The sequence below is a fragment of the Pongo pygmaeus genome, chromosome 2 (genome assembly GCF_028885625.2).
Source record: "Pongo pygmaeus isolate AG05252 chromosome 2, NHGRI_mPonPyg2-v2.0_pri, whole genome shotgun sequence".
Classification (NCBI taxonomy): Eukaryota; Metazoa; Chordata; class Mammalia; order Primates; family Hominidae; genus Pongo; species Pongo pygmaeus.
The window spans coordinates 109,025,443-109,051,359 of NC_085930.1; the positions used below are offsets into that span (position 1 = coordinate 109,025,443).

General features: G+C 40.6%; 1 protein-coding gene across 11 annotated transcripts in view; it reads right to left on the reverse strand.

Annotated features, from left to right (window-relative positions):
- Positions 1-25,917, reverse strand: part of ZNF197 (zinc finger protein 197) — a 63,435-nt gene that overhangs the window by 11,926 nt on the left and 25,592 nt on the right. For 2 of the 11 annotated variants that reach the window (XM_054483543.2, XM_054483534.2), the window contains exons 1-5: positions 11,379-11,507; positions 6,992-7,462; positions 5,324-5,483; positions 4,353-4,444; positions 3,950-4,076 (exon numbers count right to left, since the gene is read on the reverse strand). In XM_054483543.2, the coding sequence (XP_054339518.1) occupies positions 3,950-4,076; positions 4,353-4,444; positions 5,324-5,483; positions 6,992-7,381 (769 nt within the window). In that variant the 5' untranslated portion in view covers positions 7,382-7,462; positions 11,379-11,507. Of the gene's footprint in view, positions 1-3,949; positions 4,077-4,352; positions 4,445-5,323; positions 5,484-5,595; positions 5,729-6,982; positions 7,472-11,378; positions 11,508-17,048; positions 17,284-17,841; positions 17,937-18,491; positions 18,635-25,917 lie in introns of those variants that run through there. The other 9 variants (XM_054483544.2, XM_054483535.2, XM_054483536.2 and 6 more) reach the window with 8 other exon arrangements.

The following is a 25,917-nucleotide window of genomic DNA, read 5'->3' on the forward strand; positions in this document are numbered from 1 at the left end:
TGATACAACATGGATGAGCCTTAAAAACACTATGCTAAGTAAAAGAAGCCAATCACAAATGACCACATATTGCATGATTCCATTTATATGAAATGTTTCAAATACACAAATCTACAGAGGTAGAAAGTAGACTGGTGCCTGCTAGGGCTGGATTGAAGGAATGAGTTAGGTGAAATGAAGGTGGACTGCTGAAGGGTTCAAGGTTCCTTTTGGGGTTGATGAAATTTTTTTTTTTTTTTTTTTTTTTTTTTTTGAGACAGAGTCTCGCTCTGTCGCCCAGGCTGGAGTGCAATGGCGCGATCTCGGCTCACTGCAAGCTGTACCTCCCGGGTTCAAGCCATTCTCCTGCCTCAGCCTCCCAAGTAGCTGGGACTACAGGCACCCGCCACCATACCCGGCTAATTTTTTTGTATTTTTAGTAGAGATGGGGTTTCCCCGTGTTAGCCAGGATGGTCTTGATCTCCTGACCTCGTGAGCCGCCTGCCTTGGCCTCCCAAAGTGCTGGGATTACAGGCATGAGCCACCATGCCGGCCGAAAATGTTTTAAAATTATTGTGGTGATGGTTGCACAACTCTGTGAATACACAATAACCACTGAACTGTACACTTTAAATGGTGAATTTTATGGTATGTTAAATATACCTCAATAAAACTGTTATAAATCTTTCCCTCCTGGTGGAGGAACTGGGAACCATCCATCTCCTCCTCCCACTGTCCCAATCCTTCCATCATTCCCAGGCTCCTATGGGCTCACACAAACTTATGCACCCTTTTATTATACAGAATGTGCCAAATTGTATTGTAATTATAAGTGGAAATATCTCTCTCTCCAATTTGAATGTACTTTAAGGCAGGGGCTAAGCCTGACATGGGAGGTACTTAATATTTCTTAATACTTTCCTTCAAGTTTTAGTCCAATCTCCTATATAAACATATACAAATACTTTACATACTGAAGTAGTATGTACAAGTTATCTGGGAGTCTACTTTTCTACCACAGTTTATCGATGCATGAAAATTGAGTACACAGAGTTGTCATTTGATAGTGTCATAATATACTATTAGGTCAAAACACCATGCTCTGCTTAGTACTTTATCTTACGGAATTTGTTTTGCCCAACTTTTAACCATCATAGTTACCTGGGACTATTTTTAGACATACAACTTTTATTTCTTCTTTCTGAACCATTTCTTTAATGTATGTCCAATCAGAGTTACTAAGTCAATGGGAATAAACATTGGGCATGTGCTTGCCCAAAGCCCCAACAACATTGGAATGCACTTTTTTTTTTTAATTTATTAAAGTAGGTTCAAGTTTCTTTTTCTTCAAAGAGCTAGAATAATCAAGCAATTACATTATTTTATTGTTTTTTTTTTTTTAGTTTAACTCTTAGATCTATCTGGAATTTATTTTAGTGTACAGCATGAGGTATGGGTCCATGGTGAGTGTTCTTCATAAAATTAGCCAATTAATCCATATAGTCTATTTTAAAATTTTTAGGAAAGATTGATTATTGAGTAAATAGCTTTGGAACTACTGAAAGCTACTTGGGTTAAAAAACAAGCTTGGAGGGTGGTGTATGCCTAGAGTCCCAGCTACTTGGGAGGCTGGGGTGGGAGGTTTGCTTGAGGCCAGGAGTTTGAGGCCAGCCTGGGCAGCATAGTGAGACTGCCATCTCAAAAAACAATAAAACCCCTCCACAAGATGTCTATGTCATTCTATGTATCAAGATAAATTGATAAATATCAAGATGGATTAAAGCTTAAATGTCAAAATAAAAAAATAAGAAAATACAGCTGGGTATGGTGGCTCACGCCTATAATCCCAGCACTTTGGGAGGCCGAGGCGGGTGGATCACCTGAGGTCAGGAGTTCGAGACCAGCCTGGCCAACATGGCGAAACCCCGTCTCTACTAAAAATACAAAAACTAGCTGGGCGTGGTGGTGCATGCCTGTAGTCCCAGCTACTTGGGAGGCTGAGGCAGGAGAATTGCTTGAACCAGGAGGCAGAGGTTGCAGTCAGCTGAGATCGCGCCACTGCACTCCAGCCTGGCTGACAAGTGGAAACTCCGTCTCAAAAAAAAAAAAGAAAATACAGGTGGGTTTACAAAATAATTTTATGAGGAAGAAGACCACTAAGACCATAAAGGAAAATACTGTCAAGTTTGACAACATAAAAGATTTTCTAAGGCTTAAAAAAAAATTAATAATATTGAAAGGCAAACAAATGGGAAAAACATATGCAACAACTGACAAAGCATTAGCAGTAGTTCTATATATAGGAAGTATATGAATAGGAGTAAAATGACCAATAAACATATGAAGAGATTTCAATCACACTAATAATGAAAACATGAAAAACAAACAAACAAAAGATGTTATTCTTCATCTACCTAGCAAAGATTTAATTAAAAGACTGACAAAATCATGAGCATATCCAGAGAAAATTGGCTCTCCTGTGTGTTCTTTCTGTGGGAGTTTAATTCAAGTATCATTGGTAGAAAATAATTTGGTAATATGTATCAAAGTATAAAATCTACAGACTGTTTCACCCACCACTGCCACTACTGAGATACTAAAGGATACAGTCTCAAAAGTGTGAAAATGTACAGTTTAAATTATTAAAGACAATAAAATAAAGTTGCTAGGTACAAAATTAACACACAAAAAAAGTACTTTCATATATGCAAATGACAAGTCAATTAGAAAATACAGAAAAGACTCCAATTCCAAAGAATAAATATTACCAGAAATATGCAAGATCTAGGCAATTTTAAAACATGCCTGATGCATACAAAGGCAGTACAGAAAAAATGGAATGTTATGTAATGTTCTTGAATAGAAACATTCAGAATCATAAAGCTGTCAATGTAAAGCATGATACACAAACCATGCAATACTCTGCAGCCATTTAAACTGATACTGTAAATCTGTATTTCAGTCAAAGTTAGTTCCTGTGGCTGATTACCCAGTTCTGAACGTTGATTTCTCCAAAGAGAATTCTACTCTTTTCTTCAAGTTCCAGTATAAATGCTACCTCCTTTATGGCCTTTGCTAATCCCTAGGAATGAAACTGATTGCCCCGTTTTCTGCATTTCTGTCACACCAGGTTTATGCCACTCTTGTACCAATTATTTTACTCTGCCTTGTATATTTAATATTTCTGTAATCATCTCCTAAACCATTGTAAGCTATTTAAGGGCAGAATCACATCATTTTCACAGCTGTACCATGATAGGTATTTAATGTTTGCTGGAAGCAAAAATGGCTAAAAATTTTTTTGAAATATTCTTTTATTATTTATCAAAGAAATCTATTTTAGAATATATATAACTTTAAAAATATATTAGCAACAATTTAGAATTGTGGGATTACTCAGCACAAATGAAGGCAGAGCAAAAGGAGTGTTCTTATACACCACTTCTAAGAATAGAGAGGACAGGGATCGCTACAGAAAGTAATTTGGCAATATGAAGCAAGAGCCTTAAAGCCATTCAAACACTTATGCCCAGTAACTGTACCTCTAAAAATAATAAAGCATTTTAGAAGGCCTTAGGCACAGAGACAGATGATTATTATAGCAATTATCCAAAATAAGGAATGGCTGACTGAATTATGGTACAAATCATATAGCCAATATAGATAATAACTGCAAAGAGTTTGTAACATGTGAGAACACACACAAGGAAAGCAAGCTATAAAACTGTGCACAGACACACACACACACGTTTGAACAATGTAAAAAATCCCTCAAACATATAGAAAAAAACAGAAAGGTAATATATCAAAATGATAATAGTTATCTGGAAATAGCGATGTTAAGGAAGGTTTTTTTTCTTCTTTGTAATATTCGGTGTTTTCCAAAATAAGTATACGCTACTTTTATAATCAGAAAACAAATAAACGCTGGTGAAATAAAGGTAAGCATCACAGAAAGAAGAATCCTTACCTAGGGAGGTCACATTTCCATAATTCTCCAGCATCACATCCCAGTACAAGGCCCTCTGGATTGGGCCCAGACATGCCCATTCCTCTGAAGTGAAGCATACTGACACCTCCTCGAACATCACCAACTCCTGAAATAACAAGTGTGTGTGAGATTACCAATGCCCAGGAACTTGCCTGTCAAAAGGTTCTCTTCACTTCTGGGGAAGGGATACACTGTGAGGCCATGAATGCATAACAGACATCAGGGAGACATAAGGAGATCACATGTAAAGTCTGTCTTCCAATAGCATAGACCTTGATTTAGAAATGGGAACTGACTGGACATCGAAGCACAAGGATGAGAGAGGGCACTTCAGCCACAGTTACGCTGTGCAGATGGGAAGGAAAGAGGATGCAAACCTTACCTGGGGCTGGGCTGTTAGGAGCATAAGTGCCATTAATTGATTTCTCGGGTTCTCTTCCTGGGAAAGGGCAGAAGCTTCAGGGGCAGGAGAATCTGAGGAAGGAGAAAAAGCTGCATATGGGACCTACCAACCTTTTCTGAGTGACCCCACTTGCAGAGCTGGAATAACACAAAGAGTAGCAATAAGAATGATACAAGGCAGGGCGCGGTGGCTCACACCTGTAATCCTGGCGCTTTGGGAAGCTGAGGTGGGTGGATTGCAAGGTCAAGAGATTAAGACCATCCTGGCCAACATGGTGAAACCCTGCCTGTACTAAAAATACAAAAAAATTAGCTGGGCGTGGTGGCGCGTGCCTGTAGTCCCAGCTACTCGGGAGGCTGAGGCAGGAGAATGGCTTGAACCCGGGAGGCGGAGGGTACAGTGAGCCGAGATCGCGCCATTGCACTCCAGCCTGGCAACAGAGTGAGACTCCGTCTCAAAAAAAAAAAAAAAAAAAGCCGGGTGCAGTGGCTTACGCCTGTAATCCCAGCACTTTGGGAGGCCAAGGCGGGCGGATCATGAGGTCAGGAGATCGAGACAATCTTGGCTAACACGGTGAAACCCCGTTCCTACTAAAAAAAAAATATTAAAAAACTAGCCAGGCATGGTGGTGGTCACCTGTAGTCCCAGCTACTCAGGAGGGTGAGGCAGGAGAATGGCGTAAACCCGGGAGGCGGAGGTTGCAGTGAGCTGAGATCGCGCCACTGCACTCCAGCCTGGGTGACAGAGCGAGACTCCGCCTCAAAAAAAAAAAAAAATGTATACAAGGTCAGAGGAGCCCAAGAAAGAAGGAGAGAACAGCAGCAGAAAGAAACTGGCACTGTGAGAGACTCCCAGACAGGGTAGCAGATGAAGCAACTCCCTGGAAGTAGGGGGATGAGCCACAGAAAGTGTCCTGGAACAGCCCAAAACCCAGAGCACTGAGTAGATACCATGCTGAGGATCCTGGAGGTTGAATGCCACTAGGTCAGTAGGAGGATGCGGGCAAATTTCAGCTGCTATGTGGCTGCCAGGAAGTACAGGAGGAAGTGTTGTTCCTGGGGCACTCACCGCCTTCTGGAGAGTGTCCTGATCCTGGACAAGGACTGGAACCTGGAAACAAGTAAAATAAGCTAGCTCTTTTTGTTCCTTAAGAAAATGGACTCACCTAAGCACTGTGGACCTCTTTCTGCCCACAATCTACTGTGAGATCAGAGAGACCCACCTCAAGTATGGAGCATCAAAACAGCAGTAAAGCTTTGCATTGAGAACAATGGAGCTGCCCTCGAGCCCCACTCATGGCACTGGTGACCTCTCCCAGAGGAGACTGTACACAACGGTGGGAACAGAAGCCAGACCTGGGTGTGGGTTAAGGAGGGAATGGGAAGTAATAAGCAGTAATTAAGAGCATGGATTTTAGCTTCAGACTTAGTTTTAGTTCGGACTTCAGTCACATCTCTTCTACTTATTTACCATCTACTTATTGACCCCTTTACCTAGCCCTTTGTGCTCAAATACAACTAACACTAAAATTGGCACCAAGACACTTGGTTTTGCGGCCAGCTAGACGTCTGCCTCAGTTTCCTTATCTCTCAAATGAGGATGTATTAGTAATTTGTAACGAAATATATAGCTCTAAAATTGTTCACATTATAATTAAAACAAACAAGCCATCCTTAATGCCACACCCAAGTTTGAGTTATGATTCAGATATCTTATGCAGAAATGTTTCTAGTGAGCTACAGATGTACAAAAAGAAATCTCACACACGAGGCTACATTAAGATCCCAATCTAATGGTCAAGGATATACATCTTATCAGAAGCAAGTATCTTAACCCAATCTCTTGGCTTGCAGATCCCTAGTAGGGCACACAAGAGGAGATCTTACCAAGATTTGGAAAGCTTCATTCTTGTTATGCTACTGCCATTTTATTTATTTATTTATTTAAAGACAGGATCTCACTCCATCACCCAGGCTGGAGTGCAATGGTGTAACCATAGCTCACTGCTGCCTCAACCTCCTGGGTTCAAGTGATCCTCCCACCTCAGCCTTCTAAGTAGCTGGGACTATAGGCACTCGCCACTACATCTGGCTAATTTTTAAATTTTTTGTAGAGATGGGGTCTTCCCATGTTGTCCAGGCTGGTCTTGAACTCCTGGCCTCAAGTGATCCTCCCACCTCAGCCTCCCAAAATGCTGGGATTACAGGCATGAGCCACTGTGCCTGGTCTGCTATTGCCTTTTATACTCTAGGCTTACATCACCATTCCAAACAGAATTATAGAAACAATACATAGGCTTCCGTTTAGGGAAAAACTTATCAACATTTATTCTTCAGGTTCTTGGTCCAAACTCAGCATTAGCAAGCATTACCCAAGGGACAAAACAGAGTCAATGTTTTTATGCTGCTTCTGAGTTGGACCCAAAGACCTCAATGTAAATCCATTTCTCTACAGACATATTCCATGGTCTGAATACTCATGGACCTGCTTTAATTATCATTAAGGTTGCTAGTGTGCTATTAATTTTTAATGAAAATCACAGGATCACCCTCTAGCCTAGCCTCAATTGTTTCCTTCCTTTCATCCCAACACCCACCGCCCCTCCCCACCTTTCTCACTTGTATTACTGGTCCATCAAGGTCTTTCTGCAGCTCCTCCACCAGGGCCACAGCCTCCTCGCCACTTCCAGGGTGATGGAGCTGTACCCAGGTCCGAATCTCCCCCGGCAGGATGCTCAGAAACTGCTCCAGCACCAGCAGCTCCAGGATCTGTGCCTTGGTGCGTGCTTCTGGTCTCAGCCACCGGCGACAAAGTTCCCTGAGCCGGCTCAGGGCTTCCTGGGGTCCAGATGTCTCATGGTAACGTAACTGTCTAAAGTGTAGGTGGGAGGTCTCCCAAACGGAGGAGCTACTTCCTTGGAAGCTGGTTGCCCATTTCCAGGTATCATCTTTCCCCTTCACAAGGCCCTCTTGTCTCAGAGCATTGTGGGCCCAATTTTCTCTTGTCATTGTTGTTTTTTGAAAAAGGCTCCTCTCCAGTCCAGGTCTCCTTAATCCTTGACTTCTTCCTTACAGCTTGGAGAGTATCATCTACAAGACCTCAAGAAATCATTGTTAAAGTTAGCTCAGAGAAACTGAGCTTTCCAGGCCCCCGTCAGCTCCCAGTAATAAAGAGAACCTTTGTGAGTGCAAGGTTCCAGGCTCTAGAGACTGCTTCTTCTGACAGAAACCCCCTGCCTAAGACTCTGGGACACAAACACTCATGTTACCCACGAGACTGCTGAAACCAAACACATGAACTTCCTTTGGTCTTTGTTCATAGGATCCCTTCAGCTAATTACAACAGACTCTTTACCACTCTAACAATGCGCATCCTGACTACTCCTGTGTGACCTGCAACAAGTACCTCACTTCTGAGCCTTAGTTTCTTAACCTGTAAAATAGGGATAGTAACAGTTTCTACCATATGGGGTTGTCATGAGAATTTGATGTATAATACATTTCAAGTTTTTGAACAGTGCCTGGTATATGGGTTTAAATGTTACTTATTACCCTTCTGTAACCAGCACTCTTTCCTATGTTCCGCAGAGTTAACAAGTAATCATTAATCATGATACATATGAAAGAAAATCCTAACCACCTCCTCAATTAACAAAGAAAGGATGAATTAAGTTCTGTGTAGTTTTGTTCTACATGCCTTTAATTCTCTGAAAATTGTTCTTTCTGTTAATCAAAATATTTGGATAAATTTGCCTTTTCTTCTTTTCCTTTCACATCTAGTCCCACAGATGGATAAATATGGTTTTATTATACAGAACTTAGACTTGCTCTCTAGAAATCATCTGTTCTTTAGAAATAACATTTTTCTAATTATAAAACCAAAAATTTATAAAACCAGAAAACACACAAAACCAGAAAACAATCACTGCTATTATTCTGAACTATGTCCTTACCATAGTTTAATTATAATAGATTAATTCTAACTTTCCCCTATTATTAATAAGGTCACAATGGCTATCCTTGATAACAAATTTTTAGTTACATCTCTGCTTATTTCTTCAGGATAAACTCCTAGGAGAAAGTTGTTGGGCTGAAGGATAAAAACATTTTTAAGCTTTTAAGGTTGTAACAGTTATATCACCATCAGTGACATATGAAAACATCCTCTTTATTTGAACACATAGACACTTAAAGAGAGCTTGCTTATAACAAACAGGGGAGCCAGAAATATAAACATAATTTCAATATAATGTTTAAGTACAAGTAATAGGAGAACACAAAACTACAGAAAGGATTCATGAAAGGAAATTTTTTTTTTTTTTTTTTGAGATGGAGTCTCGCTCTGTCACCCAGGCTGGAGGGCAGTGGCGTGATCTCGGCTCAATGCAACCTCTGCTTGACGGGTTCAAGCAATTTTCCTGTCTCAGCCTCCCAGGCAGCTGGTACTACAGGCTTGCGCCACCATGCCCAGGTAATTTTTGTATTTTTGGTAGAGACGGGGTTTCGCAATGTTGACCAGGATGGTCTCAATCTCTTGACCTCGTGATCTGCCTGCCTTGGCCTCCCAAAGTGCTGGGATTACAGGCGTGAGCCACCGTACCCAGCCATGAAAGGTACTTTTGGATTGGGCTTTTAAGGAAAAATAAAAGGATCACTGGACTATGAGGAAAGCCATTCCAGGAAGAAAGAAACTCTACTTTCAAAAGCAAGGAAGGACACATAACTCTGTGAAGGAAGACCAGAGAAGGAAAGTAAACTTCAGAGGCAAGAGTGTAGGAGTAGAGCACAGAGGTGAACAGAAGTTAAATTCTAACCACTGCTTTTGAGAGGCAGTATTCTGAGGAGATGATCCTGTCCTGTAAGTGAAGTGATTTTACTTACATTTCAGCATTAAAGAGGTTTTACTTTACATTTTTCCTTATTTTTAAAAATAGTAATATATTCACTTGGTTCAAAATTTAAAATTATAAAATGCATACTGTGTAGTTTCCTTCTCCGTTAGCTTCTTATCTGTCTTTCCAGTTATTTCCGCATGTATGTGTACATATATTGTTTTCTAGCTTCCTTTTTTTCACAAATGGTAGGACACCATGAATGACGTGCTACATGTTCCTCTTCTCAATAATAATATGTCTTAGAGATCTTTCCTGTCAATACACAGCCTCTCTCTGCATTTTTATGGATGCATAGATGTATCATAATTTATTCATGCCAGCACTGATGGAATGTTTGGGTAGTTTTCAATCATTTCTTATTACCAACAATATAATCATGAATAATCTTGGGCATACATCAGTTTGGATGTGTGTAGGCATATATAAGAAAAATTCCTTGCAACAGAATTGCTGAGTTAAAAGGTATATGCATGTATAATTTTGATATTGCCAATTTGACCTCATTAGGATTGAACCAATTTACAATTTATACTCCCATCAGAAACAGCTGTATGGGAATGCCTTTCCTCACTTTCACCAATATGGTTCTCAAAGTTTGTGCTCTTTGCCAAATTTTTAACTTGCATTTTGAATGAATTAATATGGAGTCATTTGTATATTTTTTAAAGTAACTTCATATATTTTGCCCATGTTTCTATTGAGGTGTTGGGTCTTGTTAATTTGTACACACTTTTATCACACGAAAATTAGTCCTTTGTTTACAATGGCAGCTGCAAATTTTTCTCAGTTTGTCTAGTGTCTTTGTGACTATATATGCCATGTGACTTTGCTTAAAGTGTTTTTTGCCATGCAGTCAATCTTTTACGACTTCTGGGTACTGTACCACAATTAGAAAGACCTTTTTCACTCTGAGCATGAAGAGAGTCTTAAGTGGTGTCAGGACTCTGTTAGTGAGAAATGGTGGGGGTGGGAGGGCTGGATATCAAGAAAGGTCAGTTAGGTTTTTGTAATAGTCTAAACACATGACTTAAGTTCTAAACGAAGTAGGAACTTATCCCCCAGTAGGGATAAGGCAATTGAGAAAAACTTGGCAGTCCTTGGTAACTGATCTGGGGGTGATGGAAAGGAATTTTTAAAAAGAATTTTGAATAATTTTCAAATAACATAAAAATAACGAACTCTTAAACATACACTTTATTTGCTTCTCACAAAAGGTTTTCAAAGCAGAAGTTAAAAAGAACAAAAGGATCAGAAGAGCGAATCCACTCAAGGCCACTTAGCTAACTGAGACATGGGAGCAAATTCTGAATTCAGGGATTCTAATTCCAGAACTCCAAAACAATTCCATCTACGAAGAAACTTATGAAACCCAAACCACCCAAACTGTTCTAAAACAACAGTTTCCAAACACCAGTCCACGACAAACTTTAATCTGGTAAGCTGCAAAAAGAGAAAACCAGTAACAATTGTGGCTGACAGGTTGGCAATGAGTGTGTGTGTGTGTGTGCGCGCGCGCGCAAAGGCCAGCATTTATTCTGAGTTTACGGTCTTAGTACTTTGTGTTAAAATGTATTGCCTGAAGTAATGTTGGTATGGGTGGTTTCAAGTTTGAGTTTTTCAAGTTTGATTTTTAAATACCATTATATTAGAAAACTAAAAGACTAAAAAAGCTAAAATCGTTCCACCCCTTAAAACAAAGAGACAAAAAAATCCGTCCTCAAGAGTGTGGGCGCCACCGGTATAGGGAATCCTCAGAATGTTTCTGTGGATTAGCCTCAGAGAAGACTGAGGAAGAGCAGAAAGGCCTGAGCTGGTGGTGCACGCTACTGAGGCAGCTCTTCTCAAAGCGCCAGCGGAGTCCGTTAGACTGGAGCACCTGTCCACAAACACACACAGACTCGGAGCTGCTGTCCTCAGTACCTCCCCCGGGCCGGCTGCGTGCTCAGCCGAGGCCACGACGTCGAACCCCAACACGAAGGTGGGGACGGACCATGCCGGGGGTCAGGGCCCGGGAGGGGCTACCGAGGGCTGTGCAGTCCCAGCAAGCTCAGGCCCGCGTCCCGGGCCGCCTTCCCTGCACGCCCACCCGCCCCCGAGCCCACCCCGCTCACCGGGGGCTCCCGCTGCGGCTCCAGCCTTGGGTACCGCCGCCTCGGTGCCAGGCCGCTAGGAGATGACACAGGAACGAGCCCTTGCGGCAGCCGAGGCACAGAATAATGGCCGAGCCGAAGATACTGCGACTTCCGGTTGTACCCCGCCCCTCATCCGGGATCTCTAGGAAGCCACATCTCTATGGTTCGTTTCTTTTCCCAGAGCTGGGGAAGAGAGACAGAACTCCTGAGCCCTTGGGTACTAGTGTTCCTTACATCAAACAAGAACTGGCCGCTGTTTCAGACCGGAAGGGTGCAGAGATGAAAGACAGGACCCAGGGTCTCAGGATGCTTGTTGCCTCCTAACAGAGTTGGACATTTCTGTTTTGATTTGCATTTCAATTGAGGTTGATAGGGAGTAACCTTCACGTCTGAATGACCTGGTAGGTGACTTTTCTGGTCTCTTCTTGAACTTATGCAATTCTCACTATAAATAATAACATGGCTTATAAATCACCCTCTTGTGAATTCGCTTACTGTGGTGTATCTCTTGCCCACATGATGACATATTGGAGCTATGATATTAAATAGTAATCAAGTTGAAGGTACAAGGTAATGTGCAAATGGTAGGGACATCTCTCCCCTGAAAGAAGAGGTTATTCTAGCTGTCCATCACCCTGGGTAAAGTCAGGTGTATATAAAGGAAACTGGAACTCTGATCCTCTCTTTGGTCTTCAGTCTCTTAAGTTTGGACTTCTGGAATTGACACCCCTATATGGGACTATGGCTGGAACAAGTCTCCAAAAGGGCAAAGGCCATGTCTGCATGGATCCCATGTATTTAGCACCTAGTACACAGCTGAAGCCATATAGGTTGTAGATGAATGTTTATTCAATGAGCAAGGTTCATGTTATTCTGTTTATGTCTTTTTTTTTTTTTGAGATGGAGTTTCGCTCTTGTTGCCCAGGCTGGAGTGCAGTGGCGTAATCTTGGCTCACTGCAACCTCCACCTCCTGGGTTCAAGCAATTCTCCTGCCTCAGCCTCCTGAGCAGCTGGGATTACAGGCACGTGCCACCATGCCTGGCTATTTTTTTTTTTGTATTTTTAGTAGAGACGGGGTTTCACAATATTGGCCAGGCTGATCTCGAACTCCTGACCTCAGGTGATCCACCCACCTCGGCCTTCTAAAGTGTTGGAATTACAGGCGTGAGCCACCGTGCCAAGCTTATTCTGTTTATTTATTTATGTTCTCTCCTGGCATTCATTAAACAACATACTTAAACTTCAGCCTTGATTCACTCATTCATTCAACTACTGAGTACTTGCCATATGCCAAATACTGTTCTGGGCACTAGGGACATAAATAAAGAGGTAAAGTCTCTTACATTACCTTACATTTCTAGTGGGATAAACAGAAAACAAATATAAAAATGTGTCAGGTGGTGGTAAATGCTAAGAAATGTGAAAGCTGATCATAAGAATTGGGTCATTCTTGTCATACCTAATAAAACAAAGTCGAGAAATTAGCTGGGGGAAGCACTCAGGGTACAGAACGTTGCTCCAGGAATGTTATTCTCTGTAAGCTTGACTGCTGAAACTGCTTATTATAAGCCAAAACCAGTTTTATCTATAGCTTCTGAGATAAGTTGCTGCACTCTAGGACTAATTTTGCCCACTGCAGTTGCTCACCAATTGGAGCTTGCCAGCTCCCCACACCCTTACTAGTGCCAATGAACTTTCTCAAAGAGCAATATGTAACATTCCTCCTTTTTGTAAAACCTCTAAGCTTCTCTTTGTTCTTCAGAGAGAGCACCACTTTCAGTTCAAGCCAAAGACTATCTCTCCGAGTTTGTAAACTGATGTTATGAATAAAACTTTCTTTTCTTTCTTTCTTTTTCTTTCTTTTTTTTTTTTTTTTTTGAGATGGAGTCTCACTCTGTCGCCCAGGCTGGAGTGCAGTGGCACGATCTCAGCTCACTGCAATCTCCGCCTCCCGGGTTCAAGTGATTCTCCTGTCTCAGATTCCTGAGTAGCTAGGATTACAGGTGCACGCCACCACGCCTGGCTAATTTTTTGTATTTTAGTAGAGATGGGGTTTCACTGTGTTGCCCAGGCTGGTCTCAAACTCCTGAGCTCAGGCAATCCACCCGCCTCAGCCTTCCAAAGTGCTAGGATTACAGGTGTGAGCCACTGCGCCGGCCAACTTTCTTTTCTACTATCTAGCCATCCTGGTGGTCCTTTGGATGACATAAAAAAGGGTAAGGAGGACCCAACAAAGGAGACTGGGAAGGAGCAGGCAGTCAAGTAGGAAGAGAAGAAGGAAATAGTACTTTATGGGTCTCAAAGCAAGAATGAGTAGATTTTGAAATATTGATCAATGTGATTGCTGTTCCCCCCACACTAAATTATAATTTTACTTGTAAACCAAGGCTCCCTTCTCCTCCCCTGCCCTACCTAGGTAGACAGGAGTTATACACTATGGGACTGGAAACAAAAGGGACAAAAACGATAGTGAGTTAGGCCATTAGAAGCCTTTAGTAAGGTGAAAAACATTCTTGCCTTCTGGGAAAGAAGAAAGGAATGGGAGGAGCCAAAATGACCAACTAGACTATGGACCACTGACCAGTGAGCCTGTAATCATTCACACTCCTACTAAGCAATGGCCTGGAAGCATGTAACCAAAGAGTTGTCAGCTGGTAAGAACCACCAGTTGCCAGTGGCCAGCCCACAGCCTCAGTTTTGTCACTCAGTTTGTGCCCTGAGATTCTGCCCATCTGACAAAGAACTTGAAGCACGCTCACCACTGCCCCAAGATGAAAGACTTGGTAACCTTGTGGAATGATGGTGATAGGAAAGGAACACCCTATCTTTGACCAAGGTGGAACTATACAAAACCTGTTTAAAGTGGGCCAGAGCTCTGGGACAGTGGTATAATACAACACATAGCCTTTGTTTTACATACACACACATTCCTGGTATTTAAAATTCCCAAATGTACAGGTGAAAAAAACTAAGCAAACAAGAAATAAATGGGTTTGAGATAGGCATATGAGAAGAGGCTGGAAGCAGAGGACTGACATTTCAAGATGGGCTAAGATCTTAGACTATTGATCAACTAAAATGGAAATCTCAGTCTGAATGGAAAGTTTGTATTTCTCATCTTTCTATAAAACCCCACTTTGCCAGAGTTGTTTTTAATGCAAATTGGAATGTGATTGACCTATGACCAAGGATTATATGTATATAATATATATGGCTAAGAAATCTCAAGACATGCAATCTGAAGACCCAGGAGAGCTGAAGGTCTAGTTGTAGTCCAAGAACTATAGGCCTGAGAAGCAGAAAAGCTACTGGTGTAACTTCCAGTCTGAGTCCTAGTCTGAATCCAAATGTGTTAGTCTGTTCTTGCACTGCTATAAAGAAATGCCTGAGATCGGGCACTTTATAAAGAAAAGAGGTTTAATTGGCTCACAGTTCTGCAGGTTGTACAGGAATCATGGTAGCATCTGCCTCTGGGGAGGCCTCAGGGAGCTCATGGGGGAAGGCAAAGTGGCAGCAGAAGGACCAAGGGTCGGGGGAGGAGGGAGGTGCTACACACTTTTAAACAACCAGGTCTCACTCACTATCTCAACACAGAGCCAAGGGGTAAAGCCATCCCTATGATCCAATCACCTCCCATCAGGCCCCACCTCCAACTTTGGGAATTACAGTTTGACATAAGATTTGGGTGGGGACAGAGATCTAAACCGTATCACCAAAGGTGGGAGAAGACCAATGTCCCAGCCAGAAGACAGGCAGAAAGAGCAAATTCTCTCTTTCTCAGTCTTTTCCTTCTACTCACATCTCCAATGGCTTGGATGAGGCTCACTCATGTTAAGGAGGGCAATCAGTCTACAGATTCAGATGGTTATCTCATCCAGAGATACCCCCACAGACACTCAGAATAATGTTTAGCCAAATGTCTGGGCACACTATGGCCCATTCAAGTTAACATGTAAAATGAACTATCACATATGGATTCTTCCAAATACAGTTCAGGGCATTAGTTATTTAAAGATTTTCTAGCCACTGAAGGGCATCCACAGTGGTTAGATTAGGCCAGTGTCACTTAAAAGGATCCATCTGAGATCTGAATGTCTGTCTTGGACAACCTCACCCCCTTATCTTTACATCCTCAGAGAGGGTTCTTGTAGAAATGAGGGAGTAACAGCGAATGGAAAGTTGGAGAAGGGGACAGGCCACCTGTGAAAGGCCAACCATGCTGGGAGCAGAGAGGGGTAAATCCAGTCCAGACTGGAAAGCTTGAGGGAAGACAGAACAGCCATATTCTTTGCGATTTGGAGGGAGGTAGAAATCCCATTGCCTATCCTTTTACCCTCATCGGAGGCCTACCTGGAGAGGCTGTAAAAGGCACATAGTCACTGGTAGGAGTAGAGGGATCACAAAATCAGAGGACCTGAGCTTGGAGTGCCTATGGCTTTGACGGGAGCTTTAGAATCTGAAAGGCTAAAGGGGCTGTTGTGGCCCTAGCAGGAAAGGAAAGGAAGTGGGATACTGGGGGATCTGCTTTGGTCTTTCTGTAGCCTTTCTCAAGGGCTAGATGAAAATGAAAATCTCAGGTTGTTCCGAATTGGTTTCTAGGCCAGCCCTCTATTACTAGGCTGGTGATGCTATAATGAATCAAAAGATCATTGACCCCTGATAGAGGTCTTTACTAGTGCCAAAATCTACCCAGCTGCGCTTTCTGCATCCCACCCCCAACACACACACACACACACACACACACACATACATGCACACACACACAGACTCAATTTTCAACAGTATATAATTGGCAATCACAGAACATTTCGGTTGAATTAAGCTAGAGTTCAAACCAGAACAGTGAGGCAAAGCTAGAATATTAGAAAAAAAATAAAGCACATAAAAATTACTTGCTATGTGTCAGCCTCTTTCACATGGTTAATTTCATTTCCTCCTTATATGAACCCTTTGAGACAGATAATACTGTGACAGTTTTGATGATACTGAAAGTAAGGGTGAGTAAGTTTAAGTAATTTGTTAAAATACCTTCCTAATAACCAGTGAGGCTTTGAAATCCAAGGCAAATGCTGTTTCCACCACTATATTTAGGCTTTTGTACACCCAGAAGCAAGAAAATCATTCAGGAGACTGAGGCAAGACACAGGTAGGGAAAAGGGGTAGAAAAGTCAGGACAGCCAGCATGAAGAGTGTCTTTATTCTCCTGAATACTTTAGCTGTGGTCGGGCCTTGGACAACTCATGCTAATTTGAATGCAAAGAAGCATTAATATGTTGTGTTCACTGGGAATGCATCTAAGGCTTTGATAATCATTAGGGATGGGAGGCAGGGAGGCCTGCTATCTTGGCTTATATCCACCTGGACTTTTATATAGAAGGTCATGACTCTTGAATACATTCTGCTCTACAGAGGCCCAAAAGTGGTCATTCTAAAGTCAGTCTAGTATCTCCTAGCCTTAGAGGTGTCTGGGTGTCTGGGGAGTTACAAATGTAACTGAGGTCCTTCCCAGTCCAAGATATTCTGCAGATACTTTACTTTTGGGTATTGGAAAACAATGGAAGTAGTTACTACACAGGTAAAGGGCATATTTTAAAACACTAAAATTCTTTGATGCTAAAAGCATAGTAAAAGAAGTGTCTGATTATTACCTAAAACAGATGTTCTTTGTATTCTCTACCACAGTCACCTCTGCCCACCTCTGATTTTCGTGCAGCTGTGGGAGAATGGATGTAGCCATCCTGACAGAGTCCTGTCTCAAGCACACACCACAACATCTTAGGCTATTTTGTCGAAGGCTTCCTCTGGAAGTTCAGAAGCCTCTTCAGCCAAGTCTTAGGCACAAACTGGAAGAAGTGGATGAGAATAACATCCCCTCAGGCAAACCTGAAAGAATGATAAATAAGAATTGGTACACAAATACCCCAACGTCCTGTCCTTTGACAAGAAAAGTCTGAGCTATGTTCTACATGGGCCCTTAGAGGGCCCCTAGTGAAAATGAGCCTCAGTTGCCCACAGTGGATCCAGCTCAATAACTCATTCTTTGTTGGCTTTCGACTTTTCCTGTCTTACCCTTCCTGCTCACTCCCTCTTGCTCCTTAAGATCACCTTCAAAATAATCTACTCCAACTACATCCTTGTCTCAGGCTCTGCTGTTGGAAAAACCTAAACTTATAATCAATCTTTTAAATTCAAACAAGGTTGGGGGGATTTGACAATGCCCAATTTTGTGAACACCCATTTATTAGTCTGGTTGAAGACTAATTATCTTTTTCCAGAGGAGGCTCCAGAAGCCAATCCTTTACCTTCTTTCTAAGTATATAGACCTTTACACAGATACACAGACAATGAGCTATTTAGTACATCTTGTCTTCCTGAATTATACACTAATGAGGAAAATGGAGGATCTTAGCCAGAGGGGAATTGTAAGTTCAAAGTTCTCACCACTGTGGGAAGAGATGCAAGCTCTACAGGCTAGACCAGATGGTGGAAAACTGGGCCTCCCGGAGACTGTGCCTTGATGCAGGGTAGTCCAGGAGCTAAAGCAGCAAAAGTAAATGAATCTTTGTGCTGGTGTTCCACTGTAAATACAACCCAGCTGCTCCCAGCATTTGTTTTCTATTTCTTTACTTCCCACCACTATCCAGCTTCTTCACTCTGAATCTTCTGTCCCCTTCATTAGTCCTTCTTATTACAATTTCTGTCCCCTCATGCTTACTGCTTGCTGCGGCTCCTAATGATGTGGCTTCTCTCCATCCACAATTTCTGCTTCAGCTCCTGTTCTTAATTTCCTCATTTTTGCCCTACTTCCAATTCAGAATTTCCTTAGAAAGGGATTCCAATTGGTAGAGTCATTAAATATTGTCTTTGTTTGGGCAGAGCTTTGGCCTCAGGCCACACTCTGCAGGATAATTAAAAGGAACCAACATATTCATGTTTAGTAATCATGACCATAATTACTCTGCCTTCTCCCGTATTTGACTTGAGATGTTTGCTATCCCTCTCTCTGCAACATCTTTTCAGAGAACTATGGAACCATACAATGTTATGGTTGGAAATGAATCTACAGTTCATCATTTTACTAAAGATCTTACCTCTGTAAGACCACATCATCCTTTGTAAACTGGTCACTTGCCCTCCAGTTGGCCTTCTAACTTCGTTGTGATGGCTCAGTATCTGTTTGTCCCTGATATCTTCTTTTACCTTCCACCAATAAACTTCTCTCCCTCTTTTTTTCCTGCCCATGGAGAAAAAATTGAGCTACTAACACTTCACTCTTGTTCTAAATATGTCATCTCATTCTACACCCATAATCTGACTTTTTTTTTTTTTAAGGTCTCTTGATGATACTGTTTCCACAAGACAAAAAAAAAGAGTAAAACTGTTTTCTGCTTACTTTTGACAGCAGATGAGAACAGAATCAACTTGATTATGAAGCAGGAAATTTTTAAAGGATTTATCTGATGGAACATCAAGAGGATTCTTTCTTTCTTTTAAGAGATATGAGGTCTCACTCTGTCACAGTGGCACAATCATAGCTCAGTGCAGCCTTGAACTCCTGGGCTCCAGCGATCCTCCTGCCTCAGCCTCCCAAGCAGCTGGGACTACAGACGAATACCATCATGCCCCCAGCTAGTAAGAGGATTCTATGTGTTGATTCATTGGGAAACCAGAGACTAGAGATACCTGTGAAGACACTTTCAAGAAGTTAGAAGAATTACCCTTGAATGAAGAAAGGAGCTGACTAGAAGTAGTTTATTGAATAACACACAAAGATTGTTTCAAACCTACAAAAGATAAATGTGAGGAAGATAAGGGATTTGGGGAATCCTCCTATGTCCTCCAGTCTGGCTATACATTAGGAGTTCTGATGGAACAGAAATCCTACCAATGTGATGAATGTGGCAAAGCTTTCAGAGTGCATACCTCAATGGCCATCAGAAAACCTATACTGGAGTGAAACCCTGTGAATGAATATTATAAGTCATTCAGGTAGAATTTTCCATTTTTATGTCAGACATTTTTATCTCTAGAAATCGAATTTTAATCTTTTTAATATCTTTTGTGTCTGCTAAACAAATTCAATCTTTCCCCTTGATTTTTGCTTATATAGTCATAATATCATTAATATCCTTGTTTGTTGATTCTTTGTGTCAGTTCTAGGTCAGTTTTGAATAATTGATTTTTCTCATCAATACAGGTTGTATTTTCCTATTTGTTTACATGCCTAGTAATAACTGTATGTCAGACATTTTCCATTTTACCTTGTTGGAGACAGAATACTTTTTATTCCTATAACTATTCTAGGGAGTGGAGGATGCAGTTAAGTTACATTAGGTCAGAGAACATACTTTGTATTATTTAAATCCTTCTGATGTATTACGGTTTGTTTTTTTACCTCGTATATGATTTGTCCTGGAGAATGTTCCATGTGTGCTGGAGAGGAAGGTATATTCTGCTATTCTTCAGTGGCATGTTCTAGGGCTATATTAGGCCTAGTTGGTTAATAGGGTTCAAGTCCTCTATTTCCTTGTTGATCTTCTTTCTGGTGTTCTATTATTGAAAGTGGGGTATTGAAGCCTCCAACTATTATTGTTTGAATTGTCTATTTCCCTGCTGCATCTTTTTCAGTGTTTGTTTAATGTATTTTGGGGGTATTTCAGTAGCTGAATATACATTTGTCATTGTTATATCTTCCTGATGAATTGACCCCTGTATTGTTATAAAATGCCCTTTTTTATCTGAAATAGTATCTTTTTTTGGTTTTAAAGTCCAATTTGTCTTGTAATATAACCACTCAAGCTTTCTTATGTTTGCTATTTGCAAGATAAATCTTTTTCCATCCTTTTACTTTTAATCTTTGTATCTTTGAAACTAAAGTGTGTCTCCTGTAAACAGCATATAATTGGATCTTGATTTTTTATCCAGTCTGACAATATCTGCTTTTTCATTGGATTGATTAATCCATTCACATTTAATTTTATTATTGATATAGGGTTTCTTTTTAGACCACATTTCATCTGGAAGAAGATATAGTTGGATTTACGTCTGCCATTTTACTTTTTTTGTTCTCTTTATCTTATTATTATGAACCCATTCCTTTTTTTTTTTTTTTGACAGGGCCTCACTCTGCCCCCAGACTGGAGTGCAGTGACATGATCATGGCTCACTGAAGCCTTGAATTCCTGGGCTCAAGTGATCCTGCTGCCTCAGCCTCTCAAGTAGCTGGGACTATAGGCATGCACCACTATGCCCAGCTAACTTTTTTAAATTTTTAGTAGAGATGAGGTAATCACTATGTTGCCCATGCTGGTCTCAAACTCCTGAGCTCAAGTGATCCTCCCACCTTGGCTTCCCAAAATGCTAGGATTGTGCATTTTCTGCCCCAATCATAGAATCAACCATTTTTTCAAAGGGACCTAGTTCCCTTTAGAGGGAAATGGTGTTTCAGGACTGCAATTTTCATGTGAAGGGTGCTCACTGCTCCTGGTAGATCTTTGTTTCTAGGTATTTTCAGTGGAAAGAGCGAGAACAAATTTTTTCTTTTTCTTTTTAGTTGGCACATAATAATTGTACATATTTATGGGACACAGGGTGATATTTTGATATGTATATACAATGTGTAATGACCAAATCACGGTAATTAGCATATCCATTACCTGAAACATTTATCATTTCTTTGTGTTGTGAACATGCAAAATCCTCTCCTCTATCTTTTTTAAAATATACAATAATTTCTAGTTAATTATATTCACCCTACAGTGCTGCAGAACATCAGAACTCCTTCCTCCTATCTAGCAATAATTCTGTCTATTAACCAACGTTTCCCCATCCCTCCCCTCCACTACCCTCCATAGGCTCTAATACCCACAATTGTATTTTCTACTTGCATGAGCTCTAAATTATTTTTACCTTCCACATATAAGAGAGAACATGTAGTTATTTATCTTTCTGTGCTTATTTTGCTCAACGTAATGTCCTCCAGGCTTATCTATGTTGCCACAAATGATAGGATTTTATTCTTTTTATGACTGCATAGTATTTCATTGTGCATATATGCCACATTTTCTTTATCCATTTGTCCATTGATGGACACTGGGTTGATTTTATCTCTTAGAAATTGTGAATATTATAGTTCTGTAATAAGCATAGGGGAAAAAGTATCTCTTTGGTATTTAGATTTCCTTCCTTTGGTTAAATATTCAGTAAAGGCATTACTGTATCATATAGTAGCCCTATTTTTAATTTTTTGAGAAACCTTCACACAGTTTTCCATAATGGCTGTACTAATTTACATTTCCACCAAAAGCATATAAAAATTCCTTTTGAGCTGGGTATAGTGGCTCACACCTGTGATCCCAGCACTTTGGGAAGCCAAGGCGGGTGGATCACCTGAGGTCAGGAGTTTGAGACCAGCCTGGCTAACATGGTGAAACCCTGTCTCTACTAAAAATACAAAAAATTAGCCGGGCCTGGTGGCAGGTGCCTGTAATCCCAGCTACTCAGGAGGCTGAGGGAGGAGAATCACTTGAACCCAGGAGGCAGTTGAGCTGAGATTGCGCCATTGCTCTCCAGCCTGGGCGACAAGAGTGAAACTCCATCTCAAAAAAAAAAGGCCGGGCACGGTGGCTCACACCTGTAATCCCAGCACTTTGGGAGGCCAAGGCAGGTGGATCACAAGGTCAGGAGATCGAGACCATCCTGGCTAACATGGTGAAACCCTGTATCTACTAAAAATACCAAAAAAAAAAAAAAATTAGCTGGGCGTGGTGGCGGGTGCCTGTAGTCCCAGCTAGTTGGGAGGCTGAGGCAGGAGAATGGCATGAACCTGGAAGGTGGAGCTTGCAGTGAGCTGAGATCACGCCACTACACTCCAGCCTGGGTCACAGAGCGAGACTCCATCTCAAAAAAACAAACAAACAAACAAACAAACAAAAAAATTACCTTGGAATGCTCTCCAGCATTTCTTATTTTTTGTCTTTTTGATAATAGCCATTCTAACTGGGGTGAGATTATATCTCATTGTGGTATTGATTTGCATTTCCCTGATGATTCGTGATGTTGACCATTTTTTCATGTATTTATTGGCCATTTGCATGTCTTCTTTTGAGAAATATCTATTTAGATCCTTTGCCCACTTTTAATTGGATTTAGGTTTTTGTTGTTGAGTTGTTTGAGCTCCTAGTATATTCTGGATATTACTCCCTTGTCAGATTAGGAATTTGCAAATATTTTCTCCCACTCTATAGATTGTCTTTCCACTCCATTGATTATTTCTTTTGCTATGTAGAGGTTTTTTTAGTTTAACACTGTCCAATTTTTTTATATTTTGTGGTCGGTGCTTTTGAAGTCTTATCCATAAAATCTTTGCCTAGACCAATGTCCTAAAGCATTTCTCCTATGTTTTTTTCTAGTAGTTTTATAGTTTCAGGTCTTACATTTAAGGCTTTAATCTATGTTGAGTACATTTTTGTATATGGGGATAGATAGGGATCTAGTTTCATTTTTCTACATATGTACATCCAGTTTTCCCAGCACCATTTATTGAAGAGGGCATCGTTTTTCCAATGTATGTTCCTGGTTCCTTTGTTGAAAATCAGTTGGCTGTAAATACATAGATGTATTTCTGGGTCCTTTATGCTATTCCATTTGTCTATGTCATACTATAGCTTTGCAGTATATTTTCAAGTCAGGTACTGTAACGCCTCCAACTCTGTTTTTCCTTGATAAGTACTGGTTTGGCTATTTGGTGTCTTCTGTGGTTTCATGCAAATTTTAGGATTGTTTTCTATTTCTGTGAAGAATGTCACCAATATTTTGACAGGGACCGCATTTAACCTGTAAGTTGCTTTAGGTAGTATGGGCATATTCTGATCAGGAGCATGGGATGTCGTTTCATTTGTTTGTGTCCTCTTTAATTTATTTCATCAATGTTTGGTAGTTTTCATTGTACAGGTATTTCACTTCCTTTATTTCTAGGTTTTTTTTTGTTGTTTTTTTTTTTTGGTGGGGGGGGGGCTATTGTAAATAGGATTGATTTCTTGATTTCTTTGTCCCCCAGTTCATTATTGGTGTATGGAAATGCTACAGTTTTTTTCTATGTTGATTTTGTACCCTGCAACTTTACTAAATTTGTTTATCAGTTCAAAGAATATTTTAGTGGAATCTTTAGAATTTTGAATACATGTTTTCTGAAAGGACAATTTGACTTCCTCTTTTCCAATCTGAATGCCCTTTCTTTCTTTCTCTTGCCCAATTACTCTGGCTAGGAATTCCAGTACTATGTTGAATAAGAAAGGTGAACATGAACATCCTTGTCTTGTTCCAGTTCTTAGAGCTCTCAGCTTTTCCCTATTCAGTTTGATGTTATCTATGAGTTTGTCGTATTTGGCCTTTATTGCACTGAAGTATGTTCCTTCTATGCCTAGTTTGTTTAGGGTTTTTATCATAAGAGGATATAGAATTTTATCAAATGCTTCTTCTGCATCTGTTGAGATGATCATATGTTTTTTGTTCTTCATTCTGTTTATGTGATGTATCACATTTATTGATTTGCATATGTTGAAACATCCTTGCATCCCTGGGTTAAATCCCACTTGATCATGGTATATTATCTTTTGGTTAGATTTTATTTGCTCGTATTTTGTTGACGACTATTGCCCTTATGTTCATCAGGGACACTGGCTGTAGTATTCTTTTATTATTGTGTCCTTTTCCAGTTTTACCCTGGTATCTGGGTAATGCTGGCCTTGTAGAAAGAATTAGAAAAATTCTCTCATCTTCAGTATTTTGGAATAGCTTGAAAACAGTTGCCATTAGTTTTTTTAAAGTTTGGAGGCCAGACATGGTGGCTCATGCCTATAATCCCAGCACTTTGGGAGGCTGAGGTGGGAGGATTGCTTCAGGGCAGGAGTTTGAGACCAGCCTGTGTAATATAGAGAGACCAGGTCCCCACAACAATAAAAAAAAATTAGCCGTGCATCTTGGTGCATGCCTGTAATCCTGGCTACTTGGGAGGCTGAGGCAAGAGGATCACTTGAGCCCAGGAGTTTGAGATTATAGTGATCACACCATTTCACTCCAAACTGGGCAAGAGAGCAAGATCTTTTCTCTAAAAAAAATTTTTTTTAAAGTTTGGTATGCTAGGTGCAAAGACACATGTCTGTAGCCCCAGCTATCCAGGAGGCTGAGGCAGGAGGATGGCTTGTGTCCAGGAGTTTGAGTCTAGCGTGGGGAACATAACAGGACTCTGACTCAAAAAAAAACACAAAAGTTTGGTAGAATGCAGCAGTAAAGTTATCCAGTCCTGGGCTTTTTGTTGTTGTTGATTTTTTTTATTATTGATTCACTCTAATTACTCATGATTGGTCTGTTCATATTTTCTATTTCTTCCTGGTTCAATCTTGGTAAGTTGTATATATCTGGAAATTTATCCATTTCCTCAAGGGTTTCTAATTTGTTGGCATATAGTTGTTCGGAATAGTCTCCATTGATCCTTTGTGCTTTTGTGGTAACAGCTGTAAAGCTGTAATGGCTCCTTTTTCATTTTTTATTTTATTTTAGTCTTCTCTCATTTCTTTGTTTAGTCTAGCTAATGATACCCAGATCACCTTTTGGTTCAATGATTCACAAGATTCAGCATAGATTCATACTCATAGCCATGATTTGCTACATCAAAAGAATTCAAAGTAAAATCAGCACAGAGAAAAGGCTCATAGGGTGAATTCCAGAGGGTACCAGGTGTAAGTTCCAAGATTCTTTTCCCAGTGGAATTACAAAAGACATGCTTAATTCCTCCAGGAACAAATTGCTACAAGTGTAAAATGTTGTGTACTAGGAAACGGACTAGAGATTCAATTTGAGAATTTTTAGTGTGGGCTGATCACACATGCACACTCTGCCTGGCATGTACTAAAATTCTAAACTCCCAGAAAAAAGTAGGTATTCAGCATAAACCATACTGTTTGCACAAACAATTTAGGTATAGTGATCCATTCTTATCAGGGAATGGTGGAAAATCTCTCAACATCCAGGTTCCCAGATGCTGACCAACCTTGAGAGTAGACCTTTCTAAGGATAACAGTCGCAGGCATACTAACTTCACTATTTTAACTGCACAGGGTCAGACTTTTTCCTGTGTCTTTGCATGTCTCATCATTTTTTATTGGAAATAGAATATTTTAGATAACATTATAGCAACTCTAGGTACTGCTCCCCTCTTTCCTGGGCTTTGTATTTTCATTTGCTTATTTATTTAGTGACTGGCTAGATTAATTTAGTGAAGCCTATCCCCAACACTACCAAATGTGAAGCCTCTAACATTGCTCCTTAGAGGGCTCAGCCTTGGACATACACATTGTCACCCCAAAAAGAGAGTGGATTTATCAAGACTCACATTGTCTCTTTCCCTTATCAAACCAAGCTATTAAGCACCACCAATTGCCAGATGATTGTTCTGTTGTTTTCTACAATATCCTGAGGCTAAAATTGCTCCACAGACTGATCTAATTAATTTGGGGT